General features: G+C 39.4%; 2 protein-coding genes across 2 annotated transcripts in view; both read right to left on the bottom strand.

Moving 5' to 3' along the window:
* The window catches only part of LOC122976062 (NLR family CARD domain-containing protein 3-like), a 33410-nt gene extending 7556 nt beyond the window's left edge, over nt 1-25854 (bottom strand). The window contains exons 1-7 of the mRNA XM_044344329.1: nt 25156-25854; nt 11958-12060; nt 10085-10212; nt 9971-10005; nt 9850-9904; nt 525-603; nt 139-367 (exon numbers count right to left, since the gene is read on the bottom strand). Coding sequence (XP_044200264.1) covers nt 139-367; nt 525-603; nt 9850-9904; nt 9971-10005; nt 10085-10164 — 478 coding nt within the window. The 5' untranslated portion in view covers nt 10165-10212; nt 11958-12060; nt 25156-25854. The remainder of the gene's footprint in view (nt 1-138; nt 368-524; nt 604-9849; nt 9905-9970; nt 10006-10084; nt 10213-11957; nt 12061-25155) is intronic.
* On the bottom strand, nt 16435-23247 carry LOC122976631 (NLR family CARD domain-containing protein 3-like). Its single transcript, XM_044345211.1, has 11 exons — nt 23243-23247; nt 23077-23088; nt 22862-22993; nt 22282-22401; nt 21530-21608; nt 21140-21368; nt 19178-20972; nt 18891-19064; nt 17968-18141; nt 17603-17649; nt 16435-17448 (listed from the first exon to the last, which is right to left on the bottom strand). The coding sequence occupies exons 1-11, from the start codon at nt 23245-23247 to the stop codon at nt 16901-16903; spliced, it is 3315 nt and encodes a 1104-aa protein (XP_044201146.1). The 3' UTR covers nt 16435-16900.
* Nucleotides 25855-25917: the final 63 nt, after the last annotated feature.

Genomic DNA, 25917 nt, shown 5'->3' with positions numbered 1-25917 from the left:
CGATCAATAATTGATTCATAAAGAAGATATGCATTCCCCTAAATAATGCATATATGAAAATATTTTCCTCCATCTCTTGTGACATCAGTAAATATCTCATTCATCCAGAACGTTAAATCTTTATAGTAATCTTCTTACTGCTCTGCAGACAGTCAGCCAGCTCCTCCTGCTTCATTCTCCTCAGGAAGTGCAGTGTGATCTTCAGAAATGCCTCTCTGCTGCTCCTCCTCTGCTCTTCTTCCTCACCATCCAAAACCTCCTCCTCCTCCCTCTGACTCTCTAAGCATTCTGGGTAATCTGAACTCAGAACCCTCTGCATCTTCTTCAGCTCATTCTTCACAAAAGTGACAATGTTCTCCTCCAGCAGCTGGAACAGAATACTATATGAATGACACAAACTAAAATCATGACGCAAACATCAGATCCATGTTGGACAGACTGACAATCCACTGGTCTACAAAGTGCAGCATGGAGATGATTGTGAACAGAATAGAAGTAAAAGTAGTTGTTGTACATGTACAGACCATAAATATGGAGTCCAGGTGTGTTTGATGCAGCTGGGCAGACTGACCACTGGGAACCTCTGAGCTCTCCTGGTCCACTCTGTGGAGGAATCATGATGAGCTCACAATGGGCTGCATTCAAAAACAGTGTGCATGCACAAATCTGTGCTTAAACTGTGCGTACAAACGTTTCAAGCAAAAATCTGGGATTCATCATATGTTCTTATCTGAATTTGCTCTTACTCTGTGAACAAATTTAGATCTGCAGAAGAATTATGACCAAAAAAATGGCATAAAAAATACAAGTCCAGGAACTGGAGGTAGGTTTTAAAGAATAGCCTTTATTTTGCTCTTCTTGAATATTATTCCCTTCCATAAGCACTGGTGGTTTGAGGGACATCAGCAGCACTCCTGTTACTTCTCTCTTTTAAATTTAGAACTGCCTTAGACCATGTGTATGCACAAATCATAAATGTCCCACAGTCTTAAAAAATTATATAGTCAATATTTATTCAATATAAACAATATATTATTATTATTATTATTATAATATATATATATATATATATATATATATATATATATATATATATATCACAATTTAAAAAATGATAGGGCCTAAATATACAACATTTAAACGTGTGAAATTGCTAATAATACACTATTTATTTACTAATTATAAAATTAATAGTTAAGACATCGTAATCTATAAATGATCATTATAAATGTATGGGGGCTCTGCTATTGCTACATCATGGCCTGTTGTGGACAGAGACAAAACACAACGTGCACCTGGCACAGCAGTAGAGATTTATTTAGATCAATTCCACAGATCTATACATTTACCAACTTTTTGACGTACTGTCCGGTTGTGGTGCAACAGGTACGCAGGCTGTATACAGGATTCACAATCAGATGTCATCTCCTCTTCCTAGTAATGTTTTTGTCCTCTCTCATGGCAGGGTTACAGTTCTAATCAGTCTGATCACTGGCTGTGTTTCTCCAAAACTTGATTCTGGTTCAAGTTTCTCGCTGCGGGCAGCTAGAGCCCGTGTGTGCTTCAAACTGCAGCGACGGTGCTGATGCTGGAAACAAGCAGTCCTCTACACCCACTTACAACAATATGAGAACAAAAGTCATCTAAAAGTAAATTCAGTTCACTGCTGGAAGTGAAGCATCCAAAGACTCCCTGAGGTGAGTGTGTCAAAACGTTTCTCTGGAGAACTTCAATAACAAAGATTGCATCAGAGTTCTGAGTTCTGTGTCTTACTCACATCAGAAATATCAATAAATGATCCCAACCTCAAATAATTCAACTGAAAACTATTTATCCTGATTTAGATTTAAGTTATATTGTCCCAATTTTAATACTGAGAACAACTTACTTTTGACCAGATGAATGTTGTCGTTTAAAGCCAATATTAAAATCCTTTGACCGGTCGCTCTTGAAGGACACACAGCTGGGTCCAGGTGCAGGTCCAGGTCCAGGTCCAGGTCCAGGTCCAGGTCCAGCATGGTCTGGTCTGTTCTGCCTCCTTGTTCTTCAACACAACACACACAGAGCTTTGAGTGTGAATAATGATGGTGGAGAACAGTGATGGACAGTTAGAGATCCTCATCTCACCTCTGAGCTTTGGTCTGGCTGTCATGTTCCCCATACCGAGAGCATTTAGAGGGAGGGACTCCCTCCTCTCTGTCCTCACACTGATCCATGCTGCTGAAGTCACATCCACATCAGTCACACACACTTTCTACCTTCACCTGGAGAGGAAACACAAATCATCCTTTACATCATTTCTCCTGTCAAACCCTAAATATCAGCTGCTCCTCCTGTGATTGGCTGTTATTTTCTGTTATATATCAGTGTGAATGCAGCCAGACAGCAGTGTGAGGCAGAGAAAGCTGCCATCAGCTGCTGTACTTCTACTATCAGTCCACTAGATGGCGTCATGAAGCTGCAGTGAGGTGAAGAGCAGCACACATGATGCATGGAGGAGGATTTACATTCACTGACTCACACTCTGAATTTGATATGAAACTTCATTAACATTCTGTAAATTTAAATAGTGTCAGCTGATTTCATGATTATGAATGATCCTCCATATTAATAAAGAAGTCAGAGTGAGCAGGATGTAAAAGCAGATCAGCTGTTTCAAAGTTTTGCCCAAATTATTATAATTTACTTTTCATAGGATTTTACAGTGAATACAAACATAAATAGACACCACATGTCAAACTCCTCCCAGTAGTTGGTATCTAACAAATATAATTTGGTCTGAAATTCAGTTTGTTGTGTAAGTAACACAATTATTTTACATAAAAGGTTTTGAATATCATGATGGCAACCTGATATTGTCAGTGATGCAAAGCAGTGACGTCTCACTCTGATCTTTCCCTTCTTTTCCTGCCTCCTCAGACACTTTGAAAAGATCTGATCTGCAGGCACAAAATATCTGATAATTCAGTTACAGATGAGCTGTGATTACAAAAGGAAAGAAACTGACCAATCAGACACAACATCACTATCTCACTGCATTAAAACAGAGTTCATTTCATTTACAAAAACTATGATGGAAAATATCTGCTAAAAAAGCTTAAAAGATATAAAAATTAAAAATGTCACTGAGGAAGACAAGACTGAAATGTTTTAAGTTTTTGGAATATCTGTGAATATGAAGAGATGTTCTCCAGCTCTGGATCACTACATTATATTTAAAGCTTTCACAGGAAACAGTAGCAGGCTGTAGCGTCTGACTTTACACTGCTGGAAACAACATTAAAAAAGTAGATTTAGTTTGATTTCTGAGAGCCGAAGAAAGGAATTTATGTGTTTTTAGGGACCATGTACAGTCTTAAATTCAAATTATAGTCGCCGCGTCCGCGAGAGTCCGCTAGGGTCCATGTGACGTAAATCTCGTCATCAGAGGGTGTGCGCACGGGCTCTGTGCGGACATACGCGTACCTGCAATTTGTTGTGTCCGCGCGGACACAACGTTGTATTCCTGTAGACGGCGATCTACTGCGCATGTGTGGAACGCGTTCTCCGAGCGGACCCCAGAAGGTAGTATAAACACATCAACTACCCGTCCGCGGAGTCTGCAGCTGTCAGTGTGCGCGTCCGTTCGGGAGTATAAATGAAGTATTAAACATAAATGTTACCATTTGATGTACTGTACCAGAGTTTGCTTATAGGTAATTTTCATCTGTAGTCCCTTCAACAGGTCACAATTAAAACATAGAACAGAACAATAACAAACAGTACAAAGCAAAAAACACACAAGACACATAATACAAAATAAAAAGCTACACACAATAGCACATCACACGCAATAATAATTATAAGCTGTTCATTAATATTGTTTGATTCCAGTAAATCAATCAACAACATGTGGATTTATCTTCCAGCATGAGAGTTCTCCAAACTTTCTGATGAAATAAAAACATCATAGAGCAAGAAACAAACCCTGAAGTTACTAAAGAGAAAGTTCAACTATGAAACAAAGCAAACTTACAGTTAACAGTCCAAACTGCTGAAGACAAAGACTCTCCACTCCACGTCTGCCAGAAAAGTGTTTGCCACAGGTGAGCTGATTCCTGGAACGAGTCAGAGCTCCACCTGTAGAGGAGGAGGGACAGGTAGGAAGACTCACAACATGATGACACTTTATGGATGTTTGTCACTCATTTATTGTTCATGTATTTGTGTATTTATTGTTGTATTGATAAACAGGTAGAAGGTATCTGAACACCAGTGTGACCTGTTAGAAAACAACTGTTCAGTTGTTGTCACCGTTTCTGTCATTTTAAAAAAAAGTTCATTTAATCTGTGTTTAGAGCTGCAACTAACAATCATTTTCATTATCAATTAATCAATTAGTTGTTTGGTCTATAAAATGTCAGACAATGGTAAAAAATGTGGATCACTGTTTCCCAAAGGCCAAGATGACATCCTCAAATGTTTTGTTTTGTCCACAACACAAAGATATTCAGTTTACTGTCATAGAGGACTAGGAAACCAGAAAATATTCACATTTCAGAAGCTTGAATCAGACCATTAACTGATTATTTAGTGATTCAACAGAAAATGATTTAATTAGACAGCCAATATTTTAATTGATCAACTAATTGTTGCAGCTGTGTTCATACAGTTTATCTTTAAGCCATCAGAGGACGCCAAATCATTTCTAATGACAAGTAGGTGAAGATGAAAAAACCACCAACATGTGACAGGAAACTCAACAAAGACTAGTAAAATTAATCTTTAGTTGCAGACATGCAGTAAGATGCAGTTTGTAGATGTTCATCTGTCATGCTTTGCTCTGGAACTCTGCTTTAAAACTTTTCATGACTAATTTAAATAAGATTGTTTGATTAAAACCAACTGGAACGGCTCTTACCAGAAAACTTATTATGGAATTATTAGGAAATAACTGACCCATAAAACACCTTTGTTGTTGCATTTTTGTCATTGTTCTACTGAAAGCTTGTAATTCAAATCTTGAAACTGCTTAAAAACTCTTGATAACAGCAATCTAGACCTCGAACATGCAAACAAAGCAACCAAATAATACAGTTTGTACTTTGACCTTGAAAAGCAGCACAAGGGACTTTCCACACGGTTCTCACGTGACTTAAACACAGACATGCAGGCTGGACTGTATCATTAACAAACTTTATCTAACAATCATAGAGATATAGACACTATGTAAATTGCAAAATATTAGTTTTTGCAGATATAAAATTTGGCCATATGTATTTTTAAGTGTTTCAGATACATTTGTCCCCCATAATTCTTGCTGTGGTAAAAATGAATAAAAATCTCTAAATAAGAGAAAAAGCATGATAATTTTGAAGTATTCACATAATTTACTTCAGTAAAAATACAAACACCATTCTGTTAATACACTCTATTACTAGTAAAATTCCTGCATCCAAAATGTACACAAGTATTATTGGAAAAATGTACATTAAGTATCAACAGTAAAATCATGCAGAATGGCCCCTGACATTGTTGTATTATTATATGTAGTGCTTTATGTTAGAGTTGGTTGAGTTGGAGCTAGTTTTAACTGTTTTTTTGGGGGGGGGTAGTTTAATTTATAATAGTGTGTGTTATTATTAATTGATGTGTTTTTATTGTTGTATATTGCAGACACTGATGTCTGAGGCAAATTTCCCACTGGGACAACAGAGTCTTATATTAATCATATTTTATAGATGGGTCATTTCTATTTTTTTTTTTTATCTGAATCATAGCTGTGGAAACATGTAGTTGAGTGGAGCATGTGGTTTGAATATAATCAGACGAAGCAGCAGCTCCCCCTCTGTCTACATTAGGAAGTCTTTCAGTCCTTCCTCTTCAACTAAATGTTCAAACTCTGACTTGTATGATAACAAACTGCAGTTCATTTTATTAATTTTCACATTACTGTCTGGATGTAGAAATCTATCTGTGCCTCAACTGTGAGGAAGTTAAACTTAATTTGAACAGGTGTCCATTTGGACTCTGTAAAGCCTCATCCACAGCACTCTGGTAGAAATGTGTTGATTTGCCTCCGAACACTTCAGACCACCAGGATGTTGTTTGTTCTTCTGCCAGCAGATTGACACCAGAGTTGATGAATGTCAGATGGACATGAAGAGCAGCCAGAAACTCCTGAATGCTCAGATGGATGAAGCAGAACACCTTTTCCTGGTACAGCCCTCTCTCCTCTTTAAAGATATGTATGAACACTCCTGAGTACATTCTTCAGTTTGGACTGAACCATGAGGAAGTGGATGTACATCTCAGTCAGGGTCTTGGGCAGCTCTCCTCCCTCTCTGCTTTTCAACACATCCTCCAGAGCTGTAGAAGTGATCCAGCAGAAGACTGGGATGTGGCACATGATGTGGAGGCTTTGTGATGTCTTGATGTGGGAGATGATTCTGTTGGCCAGCTTCTCACCTCTGAATCTCTTCCTGAAGTACTCCTCCTTCTGTGGGTCAGTGAACCCTCTGTCACCTCTGTCACCATGCTGACACATTCAGGAGGGATCTGATTGGCTGCTGCAGGTCGTGTGGTTATCCAGAGGCGAGCAGAGGGAAGCAGTTTTCCCCTGATGAGGTTTGTCAGCAGAACATCCACTGAGGTGGACTATGTAACATCAGTCAGGATCTCATTGTTGTGGAAGTCCAGAGGAAGTCGACACTCATCCAGACCGTCAAAGATGAACACAACCTGGAACTCTTCAAACCTGCACATTCCTGCTTCTTTGGTTTCAGGAAAGAAGTGATGAACAAGTTTCACCAAGCTGTACTTTTTCTTTTTCAGCATATTCAGATCTCTGAAAGTGAATGGAAATGTGAAGTGTATGTCCTGGTTTGCTTTGTCTTCAGCCCAGTCCAGAGTGAACTTCTGAGTCTGTGTTAAGACTGTTTTCCCAATGCCAGCCACTCCCTTTGTCATCACTGTTCTGATTGGTTCACCTCTTCCTGGTGAGTCTTTAAAGATGTCCTCACATATGATGGTTGTTTCTGGTCTGTCTGGTTTCCTGGATGCTGTTTCAATCTGTCTGACCTCATGTTCATCATTGACCTCTGCAGTCCCTCCCTCTGTGATGTAGAGCTCTGTGTAGATCTGATTCAGAAGGGTTGGGTTTACTGCTTTAGCAATCCCCTCAAACACACACTGGAACTTCTTCTTCAGATTAGACTTGAGTTCACATTGACCAACTGGAGCAGGAGTTTCTGAATGACAATACAAGAAAAAGGGTGAATAAATACGTATAAGGCAAATATTTAATCCCCTCAAAAATGCATATATGAACATATGTTCTTCCATCTCTTGAGACATCAGTAAATGTCTCATTCATCCAGCATGTTAAATCTTTATAGAAACCCTCTTACTGCCCTGCAGACGGTCAGCCAGCTCCTCCTGCTTCATTCTCCTCAGAAAGTGCAAAGTGATCTTCAGAAATTCTTCTCTGCTGCTCCTCCTCCTCTGCTCTTCTTCCTCACCATCCAACACCTCCTCCTCATCACTCTGACTCTGTAAGCATTCTGGGTAATCTGGACTCAGAATTTGTTGCATACCTGGAACAGAAGACTGTATGAATGACACACTCAAACCAAAATCATGAGGCAAATATCACATCCATGTTGGACAGACTGACAATCCACTGGTCTATAAAGCACAGCATGGAGATGATTGTGAACATAATAGAAGTAAAAGTAGTTGTTGTAAATGTACAAACCATAAAGGCCATGGAGGTCAGTTTGTTTTGACCAACGGGATCCTCCTGGTCCACTCTGTGGAGGAATCATGAAGAATGAGCTCAGATTATGTCTGTCCACACAGAAACAAACACAAGCAATCAAGTGATATTGGATGTGAACAGAGAATCAGATGACTCCCTGGAGTGGTAAAGCTTTACTAGTCCTGCTGATCCCACTGAGAATCAACAGCTCAGTCTGTTTGTAGCTTTCAACTCAGAGTCAGTTTGGTTTAGTCCCAACAGCTCTCACCAATCTTCCATAAATCACTCCCTCCCTCACTGTACACTGCTGAAGTGCCCTAGAGCAAGGCAGCCAGAGCCACCGTTGTATCAGACTGGTTGTACTGGGCAGCTCCCAGTATGAATGTGTTTGACTGTGTGAATGTGAATGCTGCTCCGAGACGTTCATCTGAGTCAGTTAAGATTTTAAAAAACAGGAGATATGATAAGTGTCTGATGAAAACACATCGTTTTGTTTTTGTTATCAGTTTGAAATCCTCATCAGAGGGGCGTCCATCTTTGAAGTTATAAGGACGACCCATAGACTGATCACTGTTCATAGACACACAACTGGGTTCAGGTTTGTCCAGCTTCCTCCTGATAGAAACACAAGATAATTTGTGCTCAGCACCCAGACCACACTGAGACTAAATCAGTCAGCGATTTAATACACCTACTGTACACAACACAGTAGTATCCAGGGAGTTGTATATGAATTAACTGTTAAACTTAAACATGATTAACTGTATGGGTAGAGCTATATTCAATGCAGTGTGCAGCACCTGGAGGGGTGAAGCTGACGCTCAGCCAGGGACACAAATGCATGAGCTCCTTAAATCTCAGCTCGTGGTAAATTAGTGTTTGGGTTCTTATTCTCTAAGGCTTCTCCTTGATCAACTGTCTTGGATTGTAACTCATTTGGACGTCACTTTGGACAAAAGCATCTGACGAATACATGTAAATGAAATATTTTGATTGGTTTTTATTAAATATGTTCTGTGCTGTCTGGATAATTCTTTGTGTTCTGCAGGTGTTTCTATAATTGTAAATAACATATTTTGTTTGGCCTTTATCAAATATGCTCTGATGTTGAAAAACTGTTTCTGCAGGCATTTTTGTTGACAGCCCTTCCTGTTAGTGATACTAATGGTTCTCCTGCAGTTTGATGTGGTTAACACACTGCTTCCTTTAGCTCATCCTGCCAGCGACTAATATTAACAGTGTCTGAAACTGACAAGAACCCAAGCTGACCACAGCTGCTGGTCTCTGAGAAGGAAACTACCAACTTTCAGTGAGCTTACAGGAGCTGAGTTATAATCAAGAGAGAGATTTTGGGGGCAGGGTCATTTTAATACAGTATAGTCAAAAAAGGTTGTGGTTGTGTTTGTTTTGGGTCACTCAGCGTGCTCGATGGTTGGTAAACCCCATAAAAATTTCATCTTTAATTTTAACATGTATTAAGGACATTTTTTGTAAACTCTGATGAGGGGCCCTGGCCCTTGTACCCACTCTAACATTCACACTGATCTGCTCTGTCCATCATCACTATAAAATGATCAAGAATCAATAGAACTGATAGTTTCAGAAGTGAATTCTTCTTTAAAACATACTGAATTTGCCTTATTTTAATAGAAACAGCAACAAACTGAATTGATCTAGTTACCAACATCATGGATCTGTTATAGAGCTTAACTTACTCACATCAGAATTATCAATAAATGATCCAAATCTCAAATAATTAAACTGAGAACTATTTATCCTGATTTAGATGTTACCTGATATTGTCCAATAACCTGATTTTAATACTGAGAGCAACCTACTCTTTATCGAGTGAATGTTGTAGTTTAAAATGAATATCAAAATCTTTTGACTGGTTGCTCTTGAAGGACACACAGCTGGGTTCAGGTTCAGGTTCAATTACCAACACATCCCTCCAGGCATTTTTTGGTGATTATTGCAGCCAAAAATGTTTAATTTTGCAGCTGCTTTTCTCATAAATTGTGATACAATTTGAAAAGAGATGTTTGATAAAACCTTTAATAAAAACATTTAAAACTGAGTCAGTTACATTTAAAATTTTAGTTACAGCTCACCTCTTTGCAGCAGGAGATTGTCCTTCAAAATTAATGGAGTGATCATTTGACCAATCACTCTTCAAGGACACACAGCTGGGTTCAGGTTCAGTTTCAGGTTCAAGTTCAGTTTCAGGTTTAGATCCAGCAAATTCTGGTCTTTGTAGCTCTGGGCTTCTACAAAACAACACAGAGTTTTGAGTATGAATAATGATGGTGGAGAACAGTGATGGACAGTTAGAGATCCTCATCTCACCTCTGAGCTTTGGTCTGGCCGTCATGTTCCCCACACCGAGAGCTTTTAGAGGGAGGGACTCCCTCCCCACACTGATTCATGCTGCTGAAGTCACATCCACATCAGTCACACACACTTTCTACCTTCATCTGGAGAGGAAACACACATCATCCTTTACATCATTTCTCCTGTCACATCCTAAATATCAGCTGCTCCTCCTGTGATAGTCCAAATTATAACGAGCTCTGGTTGTGATACGATGAACTTGAGTTTTGAGATATTTTGTAGATGGGAAAATCATGTACATGTCAGTGATTTAATATGCTGATTGCAATGCATAGCCTGACCAAATATGACACCAAGATTTCTTAAGTTAGACTGAGCAGCTGAGGAAAGGGGCCCAATACTCTTAGCAACCTTGGAAGCTATACTGTCAGAAGCAATAATGAGAACCTCTGTCTTGTCAGTATTAAGCTGTAAGAAGTTGTTTGACATCCAGTCCTTAATGGCAGTCAGACAGTTGTGCAGCACAGACAGTTTGTTAGGATTATCAGACTTAAAAGATGTTAGATTTGAACTGCTATGAGACATTTACAATGCAGATAAAATGTAATTTGGTGTAAAGTGAAACTATTTTATAGCCTTTTTTAGTTTAGTAGTTTAATTTTGATCAAATTGTACATAAAGCTGACAGTGTTTCAATGTGGTGATGGTACACGTGAACTTCTGAGAGAAACTCAGTAGTTACAGATGAACTCTGATTACAATGATATATGAAGCAATAAATACACACATCATCAGCTCCTGTCGAACTGCATATACTAGTAAGTCATTATAAAGCAAGAACAGAAGTGGACTGTATGCGTTAGGGATGCATGATATTGGATTTTTTTGCTGATATATCTTATTGTGTGAAGCACTACAAATGGTTGTATATTCCAGCTGTGTGTCACGCCTCTTTTATACGTCACGGGTGTCGAAAAACTTCCGCAAAGGATACACCTGTGTATCCTCGCTTATAACTCCTCCTCTCTCCTCGCTCCTCTCTCCTCAAGATGCATTTTAGGAATTGAGACATCCTTAAACATGGCGTGCTGATATCGATTTCCGGGTCACAGGCAGGAGGACAGAGGAGAGAGGAGACGAGGAGGCACAATATAGAGAAATGAGAAGAGCCATGTCTCTCCCTGACGGTCCAGGTGTTTCATCCACAGGCTCCACTTCACTCAAGCTGCCCGACAGACCCACTGTTTCTTCCCACTTTAACCTGAATAACAAACCAGGGCTCAGGGCTCTGGTTGGATCACCATGGAGAGCCAGGCGTTAGCTGAGAGGCTAGCTAACGTTGGCCTCGGTTTGTTATTCAGGTGAAAGTGGGAGGTAGCAGCAGGTCTTACTGGCAGCTTGAGTGAAGTGGAGCCTGCGGAGGAAGCACCGGGACTGTCAGTGTGAAACAGTCCGTCGAGGGAAGCACAGTCAGGCGGCTGAGGAGAAGGCAACAAATCGGCCTCTCATAATCGGCAGAAATGGCAGATGCCGATATTTCATTTTAGAGATTTTATACCTGACGTGCCGATAATATCGTGCATCCCTAGTATGCATGTTATTGTAACAACATTGAACTTGATGACATCCTCTGACTGTCCCTCCACATCAGTCAATACAAAACATTTCATTTAAAGCTTTCACAGGAAACAGTAGCAGGCCTATACTGTAGTGTCTGACTTAACACTGCTGGAAACAACCTTAAAAAGTAGATTTAGTTTGATTTTTGAGAGCTGAAGAAACATGAGAGTTCTCCAAACTTTCTGATGAAATAAAAACATCATACAACAAGAAACAAACCCTGAAGTTACTAAAGAGAAAGTTCAACTATGAAACAAAGCAAACTTACAGTTAACATCCAAACTGCTGAAGACAAAGACTCTCTACTCCACGTCTGTCAGAAACGTGTTTGCCACAGGTGAGCTGTTTCCTGGAACGAGTCAGAGCTCCACCTGTAGAGGAGGAGGGACAGGTAGGAAGACTCACAACATGATGACACTCTATGGATGTTTATCACTCATTTATTCTTCATGTATTTGTATATTTATTGTTGTATTGATAGTTTCTCAGTGTTTAACTGTGTGCTGTTGGAAAAAATAACTCATCATGACATTCATGTGAAGAGAAGCTGAACGTTACATTTAGATTCATGAGATTTAAGACATTTAACTGACAGGTCATTGAGTTCATTGTGTTATAAAATAGTGCTGATAAAAGTTATTACCGATCTTTTCAAACACTTTGACCAACGGACGCCTCAATGAACATGAATTATAATCCTTCATAAAACAACATGAGTATCTGAAGTCCAGTTTCTGCATCAGGATCTGATATCAGGATTCTACTTTAATAGTTTTATTATTATTCAATGTTTAACTGAATCACAGTCAGACTGAACAGCGAGGACGAAACAGTATCAACTGTAATGTGAAGTGTTGAGTGTAATACCTTTCCATGTTGGTAACCTGCAGCACCTGATGAAGACACACAGACAGGTTCATTATTATTCTTCAGTCATCAGCAAATCAAATCTGTGTTTCTACATCTAGACTCTGATTTAAAGGCAGCCAGCTGTCATTCTGACTATTTGCTGTTGGATGAACTTTGTGGCATCGAGTCATTAACAAAGACATGAGAAATCAGTGATGAAATGATGAGTCTTCTTCTGTTCTGGAAGTCAATACACCAACAAACAAAGAGCAGCTTGATTGTGATGAAGAGGAAACATTAGAGATGGTGATGAAGAGAATTCAAACCAAATAAAGTTCCACTTACTCAACTTCTTCCCATGAATGTGGTCTCTCTGCAGCTCTCTGCTGTCTGGACCAGGTCTGTTTAGAAAAAGAGCTTTATTCATCTGAGAGCTTCATCAGTCCTCTGTGTCTGCAGGCTGCTGTCACACTGAAACACTGAACCTGGACACCAATAAAACCATAAACCAGTGTGAACCTGCAGCTCAGAGCTCAAAGATCATCTGCTTTAATAGAACACATCTGTAACCTAAAGCCGCCTTCCTGCTCCGAACCTCCTGATCACTGACAACAAACACAAATTGTCACATTAGTAGTGCATTTAGTAGTTTAATTTTGATCAAATTGTACATAAAGCCAACCGTTTTTTAATGTGGTGATGGTACACCTGAACTTCTGAGAGACACTCAGTAGTTACAGATAAATACACACATCATCAGCTCCTGTCGAACTGCATATACCAGTAATAAGTCATTATAAAGCAAGAATACAAGTGGACTGTATGCATGTTATTATAGCAACATTGAACTTGATGACATCCTCTGACTGTCCCTCCACATCAGTCAATACAATACATTTGATTTAAAGCTTTCACAGGAAACAGTAGCAGGCCTATACTGTAGTGTCTGACTTTACGCCACTGGAAACAACCTTAAAAAGTAGATTTAGTTTGATTTGTGAGAGCTGAAGAAAGGAAATAATCATCAGCTGTTCATTAATATTGTTTGATTCCAGTAAATCAATCATTTAACAACATGTAGATTTATCTTCCAACATGAGAGTTCTCCAAACTTTCTGATGAAATAAAAACATCATACAGCAAGAAACAAACCAGTGAAGTTACTAAAGAGAAAGGTCAACCATGAAACAAAGCAAACTTACAGTTAGCATCCAAACGGCTGAAGACAAAGACTCTCCACTCCACGTCTGTCAGAAAAGTGTTTGTCACAGGTGAGATGATTCCTGGAACGAGTCAGAGCTCCACCTGTAGAGGAGGAGGTACAGGTAGGAAGACTCACAACATGATGACACTGCTATTATAGATCAAATTAAAGTCAGGAAGAGTCTGTCTGTCAGCAAGAAACAGTTTAATAGAGGAAATAACATCATGAAAAAAAATCTTTCTAATAAATGAAGAAAGTTGTTTATGGTTCTTTTGTTGATCAGACAGACAATTAACATATTTTTAACTTGATGATGAATCAGAAAACAAGTAAAGCATAAAACTTGGGAGTAATACACTTCAATTTAATCTGTAATCTGTCTCCACTTCGGTATGAAACTGCAGTGATGTATCAGATCGGTCTGATCAGCTGCAGCGTCCAATCAATAACTGATATCGAATAATGGGGCGTGTCGGCCGGTAAAAGACTTCCGTGAAGGCTGCCCTCGTGTCTCCTTGCCCCTCGCTCCTCAGACATCCCTCCTCGCTCCTCGGATCAGAATAAGAGACTTGTGACGCCTGTCAAAATGGCGCATCAGGAACAACTTCCAGTTCAGGTGATGAGCGAGGAGACATAAAATAAGAGACCTGAGATGTACCCACTGTCAGCTAGAGGTGTTGATTATCTGGAGAAACACAACCAACTGAGCAGGGAGGCACCACCCTTCTCATACAGCCTCTCAGCCAGGCTGATGACCATCAGCTGAGGGAGAACATCACAGGTACACCTAATAGCAAGAGTGAGTGAAGCCTGTAACCTAAAGCTTGGGATCCCTCTGACCATAACAGTCAGTAATGCACAGCTGTCTTTGTGCCACTGACATGGGAACATAACAAAATGTTTTATATTCTTCTTCCAGTTTATCTCTCAGGTTTAAATCGTCAGATGGAAACTGGTTCTGGGTGAATCTGTTCAAACAGAAACAGGTCATTATAACGGAGAGCTATCTAGCTAGCGTTGCTCTTTGCTGTTTCTGCAAAAAACTCATTCATAATTAGTTAATATACTTATTTTACCACTCAATGCTCTCTCTTCCCACATCAAGAGGACTGACTCTGTCTCATAATGAAGGATAAGTGTAAATCACTTTAGTTTTTGGCCAAATCAGAGTGAAATTAATTTTATAGATTGAATATTACCTGTGATAAATACCAATAGACTATCAAATTTATTTTATTTTTTTTTGTTCAAAGTATTTTTTCATTAGTTTTAATTTTATTAGTTATTTTTTGCAACTTGAAATACAATTTGATATATTGTAACAAAATCTCATCCCACAAGTAACCCTAATCTACTGCACCATTACAAATTTACAATGTGACATATCAAATCAATGGTAAGTATTATAAAAAAGAATGATTAATTTTCTAATCGGTGTTTTAATAGCTGCAATAGCAGCAGTGTCAAACAGACTTGGCTGGTTTCTCATCTCTACTGTTCTCATAACAAACTACAAATTGAAAAAGAGAACAAGTAATTCTTTAAACCAAGAAGAGTGGGAACTGAACCAACAACCTCATGATGAAGAATCAGACACCTGTTGCTCATGTTCCTGAGCTATCTGTGAGTGTGCAGATGTTGTTGTTTATCTGTGTCTAAATGTTATTTAATAAAAACATTCACTGCTCATGTTCTGGTGGTGTTGAGGAAGTAACAGGTGGTCAATTGTCACTTGTTTCATTTTGGGGATCAAACCAGTGATCTATTAACTACAGCAATGGGTCCAAGTCAAGAAACAAGAAAAGATCAAACCCATGATCTCCAAACTTCCAGACAGTCCTCTGACAGTCTGAGCTATCAGGTCTGAGGTACTGGGACCTGTTTCCTGGAGGTTTCGAGTCATTTCTCCGGAGGTTTCACTTCAAAATTTACTTGCTGTAATGAGGATCGGACCAACAGCTACAAACCTACCAACTGGTCCCTTATCAGTTTGATGTATGTACCTTGTTTATTAGAGCCACAACCTCAAACCTTTAGTGTGATCATCTATCACCCTGACCTATTTAACCAGTGTCACAGTCTTTATTTCTTAAAGCTCTTGAGTCGTGGTCCTAGACAATGAGCTAGTTTCTTAGTGTTGCTAACATATTCCTTTTGACATTGGACTTCAAAATGCAAAAGGTCACCTGAGAATTGAACCCACGTCCTCAAAACTTGGAACCAGAGTCTTAAGAGTGTTAGCTATTTAGTCAGAGCCATTTATAGCTTGTTTCCAAGAGATTTTCAATCTTTCTGTGTATACTGGACTTTCAGTTTTACCTGAGGATTGAGCCCACAACCTTCCAAAATTCAAATCAATCCTCTAGCACCCCGAATCAACACACTTTTACACATAATCCTATCTGTAAGTACATTGTTCTGATCATTTCTATCTGAATTAATATGGATATTAACAGGATCAATATCAATGCAACATATTCATTTTAAAGGAGCATTTCACTCAATTCTTCTTCTCTTAGTGGATGAAACATTTTCTGACAGAGAACTGAGCTGGTTGAAGCTGATCAGAGACTGATTTTAATTAGGGATAACTATAACTAAATAGTTATTTTATGATGTGGCAGGAGAGTGTTGTGATAATGAGGAATAATAAAGATGAGTAAACAATAAAACTCTATTCACAGACAGACAGCAAAAATGTGTAGTACAGTTCAGAAATTCAAAACAATGTTCAAATACAATGTAATAAACAAATATTGATATGATCACTTTGGCACTTTGACAATGAATCATTTATTTATATATCTGAAACATTAATCTATATATAAGTCATTGATATTAGTTTATCAGATTAATCACCAGCTGAATAATCAAACTACCACCAGCCAAGTAAAATCAATGTAAAAAAAAAAAATCAGCACAAAAACCACAACGTTATTGTTCTGGTGATAATTAATCCTGCAACATTTCCTTGTAATCGCCCCCTATGTATCCCATCATGTTCTGTTGATACAGATTACATACTGGTATATGCAGTATATATGTGTATGTATAGACCATATAACCATGTTGGGTTTAGACGCTGCATTTACAAGCAGTGAGAGATCAGGTTGGTACTAAATAACATGAGTTTCTCTAACAGGAGGAGACTCTATCTCCTACAGAGAACACAGAGACACTGAGGAACCAAACCTGTCACGCCTGACAGCAAACCCAGGATACAGAGGCTGAGTGAATGTGGTGTTGAAGGTGTGGAGGTGGATCAGTGTGTCAGTGGAGACTCTGTAGAAGGACAGAGTTCCTGCAGGACAGTCCACATACACTGCTACTCTGTTAGAGACAGAGGAGGAGGAGGAGGAAGGGGGGATGACTGTTCTTCTGTTATTGTGCCAGACAGAGTAATGACTATTTGAGCAGTTCAGATTCCAGGACTGATCATTCTTTCCAAACACGCAGTCATCACTGTTTCCTCTCCTGCTGATTCCTCTGCAAGTCACTGATATATCAACCTCTCCTCTCCACTCAACCTCCCAGTAACAATGACCAGTCAGATCATTTCTACACAGCAGCTGAGGCCTGCAGTCAAATCTGTCTGGATGATCAGGATATGACTGATCCTGCAACACATATGTCACCTTCCTGTTGTTGTCAGACAGTTTGAGGTTTCCGTTCACTGTGTTTGGATCCAGTGTGAGTTGACAGAAATCTGACGGAGAGAGCAAGACACAATACAGCTGCAGTTATTGATCTATCATCTGATTGATGATGACATCATTTTCATCCTCAGTAGGATGTAAATGAGTGATGTCACAGTTTGAAGTTTGTTTTGTTTTCATGAATCAAATGAAAAACACACTTACACTTCCTCAGACCTGGTGTCAACCATTGGACTCCAGCAGGCTGCAGCCTGAAAGGAGGAGGGGGGTCAGAGCAGCACGTTCTCTTTCAGCATGCAAACATGGATGTTACATCACTCTAGTCTACTGTTTTATTATTCTGTTCAAATATGGGGTTGGGCTTTGATAGACTTTGATCCAATCTGAATCCAGTATCCCAATCCTTCTGAAACCCTGATTGAATCTAATCAGGTTTAACTTTCAACATTTACAGGAAACTTCAGTTAGAAATAACAAAAACTCAAAGATTCAGTTGAGATCTGTGATCAGCTCTGACAGAGAATTTTTTTTCAGCTCTTCCTCCTCTATCAGTCATTGTCTCTCCATACCTGAGAGTGTCCAGTCTCCAGTGTGGATCCTCCAGTCCAGCCGACAGCAGCTTCTCTCCTTTGTCTCCTGGATGATTGTAGCTCAGGTCAAGCTCTCTCAGATGGGAGGGGTTGGAGCTCAGAGCTGAGGCCAGAGAAGCACAGCTTTCCTCTGTGATTAGACATCCGGACAGCCTACAGACACACAAAACAAAACACATGTCAGACAGTCTGAGAGTACTGTTGTATCTGACTGTGTGCAGTCAGATACAACAACAAACTGTCTTCACACTAACTAACTAACTAACTAAAAGATTAACTGAATCAGGGAGCTCCAGAAAGTTGAGCATCCAGCCAGATGGAAAAAGGCAGCAGCTAATGGATGATTCAGCCACATTTTTTCATCTTGTCATTGTGATCTAAATGTTAAAAACATTCAAATGTGTTTATGAAGTGTGTAGCTTTTGCCAAAAAAATAAAGACATACTTTTAGCAGAGTGCTGTGTGCACTTTTCAGGTTTGGTATGTTGAAGTTTTTTTAACTACACAAAATCAAGGAGCCTCCTGCCATAAAATGTGACTTCACAGTGGTTCATCAAAGTATCCATCTGACAGAGGCAACTAGTCTGCTCTTTAGCCTGCAGCTGGTGCTTGACAAACCACCTGTGAATACTTGGCTGTCCAGGTACAATGGTTTTTAGACACATTTAGAGGAAATCTGTAAAAATCATCTGTTGTATTTAATAATTCAACAACGGAAGCAAAAATAAAAGAAAACAGTAAAAATCTGCATAAAAAGTAATTCTCTACTGTTGAAGTTAAAAGTAAGTAGTGGTTTGAAAGATCATATTAGCAGAGATAATCCCACACAAGTTTAATGTTTATCCTCTAACATCATTTAGATTTTAAATGTTCATCTGTTGAACAGGTTGATGAATCCTGACCTGAGGGTTTCCAGTGTACAGTGTGGACTCCCCAGTCCAACAGACAGCAGCTTCACTCCTGAAACCTGTAGGTTGTTGTTACTGAGATCAAGCTCTCTCAGGTGAGAGGACTGGGAGCTGAGAACTGAGGACAGAGCTGTGCAGCTTCGGTCTGAGAGGTTACATCCACTCAGCCTGGAAATATAACAACAACAATGATAATTAATAATGGGTTCTTTATTTTTCCCTCCTGTTGACAAGACTGTATTCAAATAATGATAATTAAATCCAACTATCTGTGTACTTACAAAGCTTTGTTGGAGGCTTTGACCACTGGCAGCAGCCTCAGAAGAGCCTCCTCTGAAGCAGAGTATTTCTTCAGGTCAAAAATCTCCAGATCTTTTTCTGATGACAGTAACATGAAGACCAGAGCTGACCACTGAGCAGGAGACAGTTTATCCGTGGAAAGACTTCCTGATGTCAAGTACTGTTGGATCTCCTCCACTAGAGAGCGATCATTCAATTCATTCAGACAGTAGAACAGATTGATGCTTCTCTCTGCAGACATATTCTCACTGATTTTCTTCTTGATGTACTTGACTATTTCCTCATAGATCTGTGAGCTATTTCCTGTCTGTGTCAGCAGGCTTTGTAGGAGGGTCTGATTAGTCTGCAGTGAAAGACCCAGTAGGAAGCGGAGGAACAAGTCCAGGTGTCCATTTGGACTCTCTAAGGCCTTGTCCACAGCAATCTGGTAGAAATATGTCTCTGCACATTCTTCTTTAGTTTCAGACTTCTGGGATGTTTGTTCTTCTTCCAGCAGATTGACTCCAGAGTTGATGAATGTCAGATGGACATGAAGAGCAGCCAGAAACTCCTGAACGCTCAGATGAACAAAGCAGAATACTTTGTCCTGATAAAGCCCTCTCTCCTCTTTAAAGATCTGTGTGAACACTCCTGAGTACACTGAGGCTGCTCTGATATCGATGCCACACTCTGTCAGGTCTGATTCATAGAAGATCAGGTTGCCTTTCCGCAGCTGCTCAAAAGCCAGTTTTCCCAGAGACTCAATCATCTTCCTACTCTCTGGACTCCAGTGTGGATCTGTCTCAGCTCTTCCATCATACTTGATGTTCTTCAGTTTGGACTGAACCACTAGAAAGTGGATGTACATCCTAGTCAGGGTCTTGGGCAGCTCTCCTCCCTCTCTGCTTTTCAACACATCCTCCAGAACTGTAGCAGTGATCCAGCAGAAGACTGGCATGTGGCACATGATTTGGAGGCTTCGTGATGTCTTAATGTGGGAGATGACTGTGCTGGCCTGCTCTTCATCTCTGAATCTCTTATTGAAGTACTCCTCCTTCTGTGGGTCAGTGAACCCTCTGACCTCTGTCACCATGCTGACACACTCAGGAGGGATCTGATTGGCTGCTGCAGGTCGTGTGGTTATCCAGAGGCGAGCAGAGGGAAGCAGTGTCCCCCTGATGAGGTTTGTCAGTAGCACATCCACTGAGGTGGACTCTGTAATATCAGTCAGGATCTCATTGTTGTGGAAGTCAAGAGGAAGTCGACACTCATCCAGACCATCAAAGATGAATACAACCTGGAACTCTTCAAACTTGCAGATTCCTGCTTCTTTGATTTCAGTAAAGAATTGATGAACAAGTTCCACCAAACTGTACCTTTTCTCTCTCAGCACATTCAGCTCTCTGAAAGTGAATGGAAATGTGAAGTGTATGTCCTGGTTGGCTTTGTCTTCAGCCCAATCCAGAGTGAACTTCTGTGTTAAGACTGTTTTCCCAATGCCAGCCACTCCCTTTGTCATCACTGTTCTGATTGGTCCATCTCTTCCAGGTGAGGCTTTAAAGATGTCTTCTTGTCTGATTGTTGTTTCTGGTCTGTTTGGTTTCCTGGATGCTGTTTCAATGTGTCTGACCTCATGTTCATCATTGACCTCTGCAGTCCCTCCCTCTGTGATGTAGAGCTCTGTGTAAATCTGATTCAGAAGGGTTGGGTTTCCTGCTTTGGCAATCCCCTCAAACACACACTGGAACTTTTTCTTCAGGTTAGACTTGAGTTTGGACTGACAACCTGCAGGACTTCCTGAACGAACACACAAGAACTAAGATCAATAATTGGTTCATAAAGAAGATATGACAGTTTAATTCCCCTAAAGAATGCATATATGAACATATTTTCTTCCATCTCTTGAGACATCAGTAAATGTCTCATTTATCCAGCATGTTAAATCTTTATAGAAATCCTCTTACTGCTCTGCAGACAGTCAGCCAGCTCCTCCTGCTTCATTCTCCTCAGAAAGTGCTGTGTGATCATCAGAAATGCCTCCCTGCTGCTCCTCCTCTGCTCTTCCTCCTCACAGTCCAACACCTCCTCATCCTCCCTCTGACTCTTTAAGCATTCTGGGTAATCTAAAGTCAGAACCTTCTGCATCTTCTTCAGCTCGTTCTTCACAAAAGTGACGATGTTCTCCTCCAGCAGCTGGAACAGAATACTGTATGAATGACACAATGGAACTAAAATCATGAAGCAAACATCAGATCCATGTTGGACAGACTGACAATCCACTGGTCTACAAAGTGCAGCATGAAGACGATTGTGAACAGAATAGATGTTAAAGTAGCTGTTGTACATATACAGACCATAAATATGGAGTCCAGGTATGTTTGATGCTGCTGGGCAGACTGACCAATGGGAACCTCTGAGCTCTCCTGGTCCACTCTGTGAAGGAATCATGAAGAATGAGCTCACATTGTGTCTGGCCACACAGAGACAAACACAGGCTAAAGATCAGAATCAGATGACTCCCTTTAGTGGTAAAGCTTTACTAGTCCTGCTGATCCCACTGAGAATCAACAGCTCTGTCTGTTTATAGCTATCAACTCAGAGTTAGTTTGGTTCAGTCCCAACAGCTCTCACCAACCCTCCATGAAGCTCTCCGTCCCTCACTGAACACTGCTGAAGTGCCCTGGAGCAAGGCAGCTAGAGCCAGTGTGTGGTAGTATCAGACTGGTTGCAGGGACACAAACATTAAGTAACTTCCTTGATTCATTAATTGGTGGCACATAATGAAAGATTCAAACTGCAGCTATGTTGCTGACACTGGGGACAAGCAGTCCTCTACACCCACTTACAACACCATGAGAACAAAAGTCATCTAAAAGTAAATTAATTTTACTGCTGGAAGTGAAACGTCCAAAGACTCCCTGAGGTAAGTGTAAGTGTGCCAAAATATTTCTGTTGAGAACTTCAATAACAAGATTGCATCAGAGTTCTGAGTTCTGTGTCTTACTCACATCAGAAATATCAATAAATGATCCAAATCTCAAATAATTCAAATGACAACTAGATTAAATATCATATCATCCTGACTTTAATGCTGAGAACAACTTACTGTTGATGAGATGAAAGTCTTTGTTTAAAGTCAATATTAAAATCCTTTGACCAGTCGCTCTTGAAGGACACACAGCTGGGTTCAGGTTCAGGTCTAGCAGAGTCTCGTCTCTCATGGATCCTGGTAGAAAACATTACTTATCATTTTATTACAGCTCACATATTCAGCAGAATTATTCTTTAAAACGTGTCGAATTTGAACAACTTTAACATAAAGAAAAACAACACATGCACACCACACTTTACATACATACACTCATATGTTTTATACTCTTGTTGTTTATACTATTTTATCTATTATATTATTGCTTTTAGTATTTTAAATATTTCTTTTTTTCTCACTGCATTGTCAAAGAGCTGAAACCTAAGATGTTTACTCTCTTTTACTCATGTAATGACATTTAACAATAAAGAACTTGAACTTAAAATAAGCTTGAAAACAAACTGAAACAATGTAATTACAAACATTATCAGAAATATCAATAAATGATCCAAATCTCAAATAATTCAACTGAAAATTATTTATCCTGATTTAGATTTTAGGTCATAGTGTCCTAATTTTAATACTGTGAGCAACTTACTTTTGACCAGATGAATGTTGTCGTTTAAAGTCAATATTAAAATCCTTTGACCAGTCGCTCTTGAAGGACACACAGCTGGGTTCAGATTCAGGTCCAGGTCCAGCAGAGTCTGGTCTGTTCTGCCTCCTTGTTCTTCAACATAACACACACAGAGCTTTGAGTGTGAATAATGATGGTGGAGAACAGTGATGGACAGTTAGAGATCCTCATCTCACCTCTGAGCTTTGGTCTGGCTGTCATGTTCCCCACACAGAGAGCTTTTAGAGGGAGGCACTCCCTCCTCTCTGTCCTCACACTGATCCATGCTGCTGAAGTCACATCCACATCAGTCACACACACTTTCTACCTTCATCTGGAGAGGAAACACAAATCATCCTGTACATCATTTCTTCTGTCAAATCCTAAATGTCAGCTGCTCCTCCTGTGATTGGCTGTTATTTTCTGTTATATATCAGTGTGAATGCAGCCAGACAGCAGTGTGAGGCAGAGAAAGCTGCCATCAGCTGCTGTACTTCTACTATCAGTCCACTAGATGGCGTCATGAGGCTGCAGTGAAGTGAAGAGCAGCACACATGATGCATGAGGGAGGATTTACATTCACTGACTCACACTGACTGAATTTGATATGAAGCTTCATTAACATTCTGTAAATTTAAATAGTGTCAGCTGATTTCATGATTATGAATGATCCTCCATATTAATAAAGAAATCAGAGTGTGCAGGATGTAAAAGCAGATCAGCTGTTCCAAAGTGTCATCCAAATTATTATTATTTACTTTTCAGGGGATTTCTTTTAAAATTAATAGAAGCATAAATAGACACCACACTTAAAACTCTTCACAGTAGTTGGTATCTAACAAATATAATTTGGTCTGAAACTCGGTTTGTTGTGTAAGTGACACTATTATTTTACATAAAATGTTTTGAATGTGAAGATGGCAACCTGATACTGAGCGAAGCAGTGATGTCTCACTCTGATCTTTTGTTGCCTCTTCAGACACTTTGATGATGAACGCTGAGCGGATTTTAATTGATCTGAAGAGATCTGATCTGCAGGTACGAAATATCTGATAATTCAGTTACAGATGAGCTGTGATTACAAAAGAGAGAAACTGACCAATCAGACACAACATCACTGTCTTACTGCATTAAAGCAGAGTTCATTTCATTTACAAAAACTATGATGGAAAATATCTGCTAAAATTGCTTAAAAGATATAAAAAATTAAAAATGTCACTGAGGAAGACTAGACTGAAATGTTTTAAGTTTTTGGAACATCTGGATCACTACATTATATTTTAAAGCTTTCACAGGAAACAGTAGCAGGCCTTTACTGTAGTGTCTGACTTTACGCTGCTGGAAACAACCTTAAAAAAGTAGATTTAGTTTGATTTCTGAGAGCTCAAGAAAGGAAATAATCATCAGCTGTTCATTAATATTGTTTGATTCCAGTAAATCAATCATTTAACAACATGTAGATTTATCTTCCAACATGAGAGTTCTCCAAACTTTCTGATGAAATAAAAACATCACACAGCAATAAACAAACCCTGAAGTTACTAAAGAGAAAGTTCAACTATGGAACAAAGCAAACTTACAGTTAACATCCAAACTGCTGAAGACAAAGACTCTCCACTCCACGTCTGTCAGAAATGTGTTTGCCACAGGTGAGCTGATTCCTGGAACGAGTCAGAGCTCCACCTGTAGAGGGGGAGGGACAGGTAGGAAGACTCACAACATGACGACACTTTATGGATGTTTGTCACTCATTTATTCTTCATGTATTTGTATATTTATTGTTGTATTGATGATTTCTCAGTGTTTATCTGTGTGCTGTTAGAAAAAATAACTCATCATGACGTTCATGTGAAGAGAAGCTGAATGTTACATTTAGATTCATGACATTTAAGACATTTAACTGACAGGTATAAAACATCGTTAATCGTCAATAATTGACATTGAATCACAGATCAGATGGAAATAATCTCCATCACAGAGTCAGAATTCAAATCAATAATTCACACAAATCTGTCTTTTGGACTCTTCAGAGTTTCTTCTCACACAGACACGAAAAACAAAAGCGTCTGAAATATGAATGTAATGAACAGACGGCCATCTTTCCTCGTCTAAGGAGGAAGTTTAGCAGCTGATGTTTCTGTTTGAAATGAAACTTCATCCAACAATAACACATTCATAATAAATTAGTTTCTCTAGCTGAAATAATTAGTGATTAATTTCCCACAAACTAGAGAAAACCATGTCCCTTTAATGTAGACAAATTAAACTCCACTTACTGAACTTTTTCTCATGAACTTCATCACTCTGCAGCTTTGTTGAGTCTTGAGCAGGTCTGTGTAGAAAAGCAGCTTTGTGCTTCAGTTAAAGCTGCATTTTCATCACATTCATTTAACTGACGCAGCTTCTTGTCCTTCATCAGTGTGTGTGTGTGTGCAGGCTGACACACCTTCATCTCTTAATTATCAAAGCATGCAGTCTGACTCGTTGAACTGAGTCTGAAATGTTATTAAAACATGAAACTTCCTCATGTGAACACAAACACTCAGCTGATGTTTGAATGTTTGAAAGCTGGAGTTCATGAATCACTGACAAACATTAACATGAACTGATCAGTCAGATCAATTAATTAACTGTAAAACATCTTTAGCTTTAATATTATTACATGTAATGTACTTACATTATTACTGGACAAACACTTTTCAATGTGCTGATGATCATCTTTAAGAATAATTATTGATTATTGACAACAAATTACCTGAGAGACAAGGCAAGAAGAGCTTTTTACACCATCAGAAGGAACATCAAGTATCTGGCTTAAAGTATTGGACTCTGTTATATAACTTATTTCCCTTTATGGTTGCAGGTCTGGGGTCCACTCCCCAAAAAAAATTTCATAAGAAAGAACGCATGCAGAATTCTGCAAATCCATTTTCACGTCCAATGAAAAGTTTCAAATATACCCACTAACCATGAAAATTCAAGGGAAGAGACCCTGAGAGAAGCCCCCTCAGCCAGTCGGCTCACAAACACAAGCAGAG

This window comes from Thunnus albacares, chromosome 24 (assembly GCF_914725855.1).
Source record: "Thunnus albacares chromosome 24, fThuAlb1.1, whole genome shotgun sequence".
Lineage (NCBI taxonomy): Eukaryota > Metazoa > Chordata > Actinopteri > Scombriformes > Scombridae > Thunnus > Thunnus albacares.
This window is presented reverse-complemented; position numbering and strand designations above follow the sequence as displayed.

Excerpts from the sequence above, each read along its gene's own strand:
- LOC122976631 (XM_044345211.1), bottom strand. Across the intron at positions 21,609-22,281 it reads AGACTTTCATCTCATCAACA|AGTGGACCAGGAGAGCTCAG; the intron begins GTAAGTTGTTCT and ends ATTCCTTCACAG. Across the intron at positions 18,142-18,890 it reads TGTACACTGGAAACCCTCAG|GCTGTCCGGATGTCTAATCA; the intron begins GTCAGGATTCAT and ends GTGTGTCTGTAG.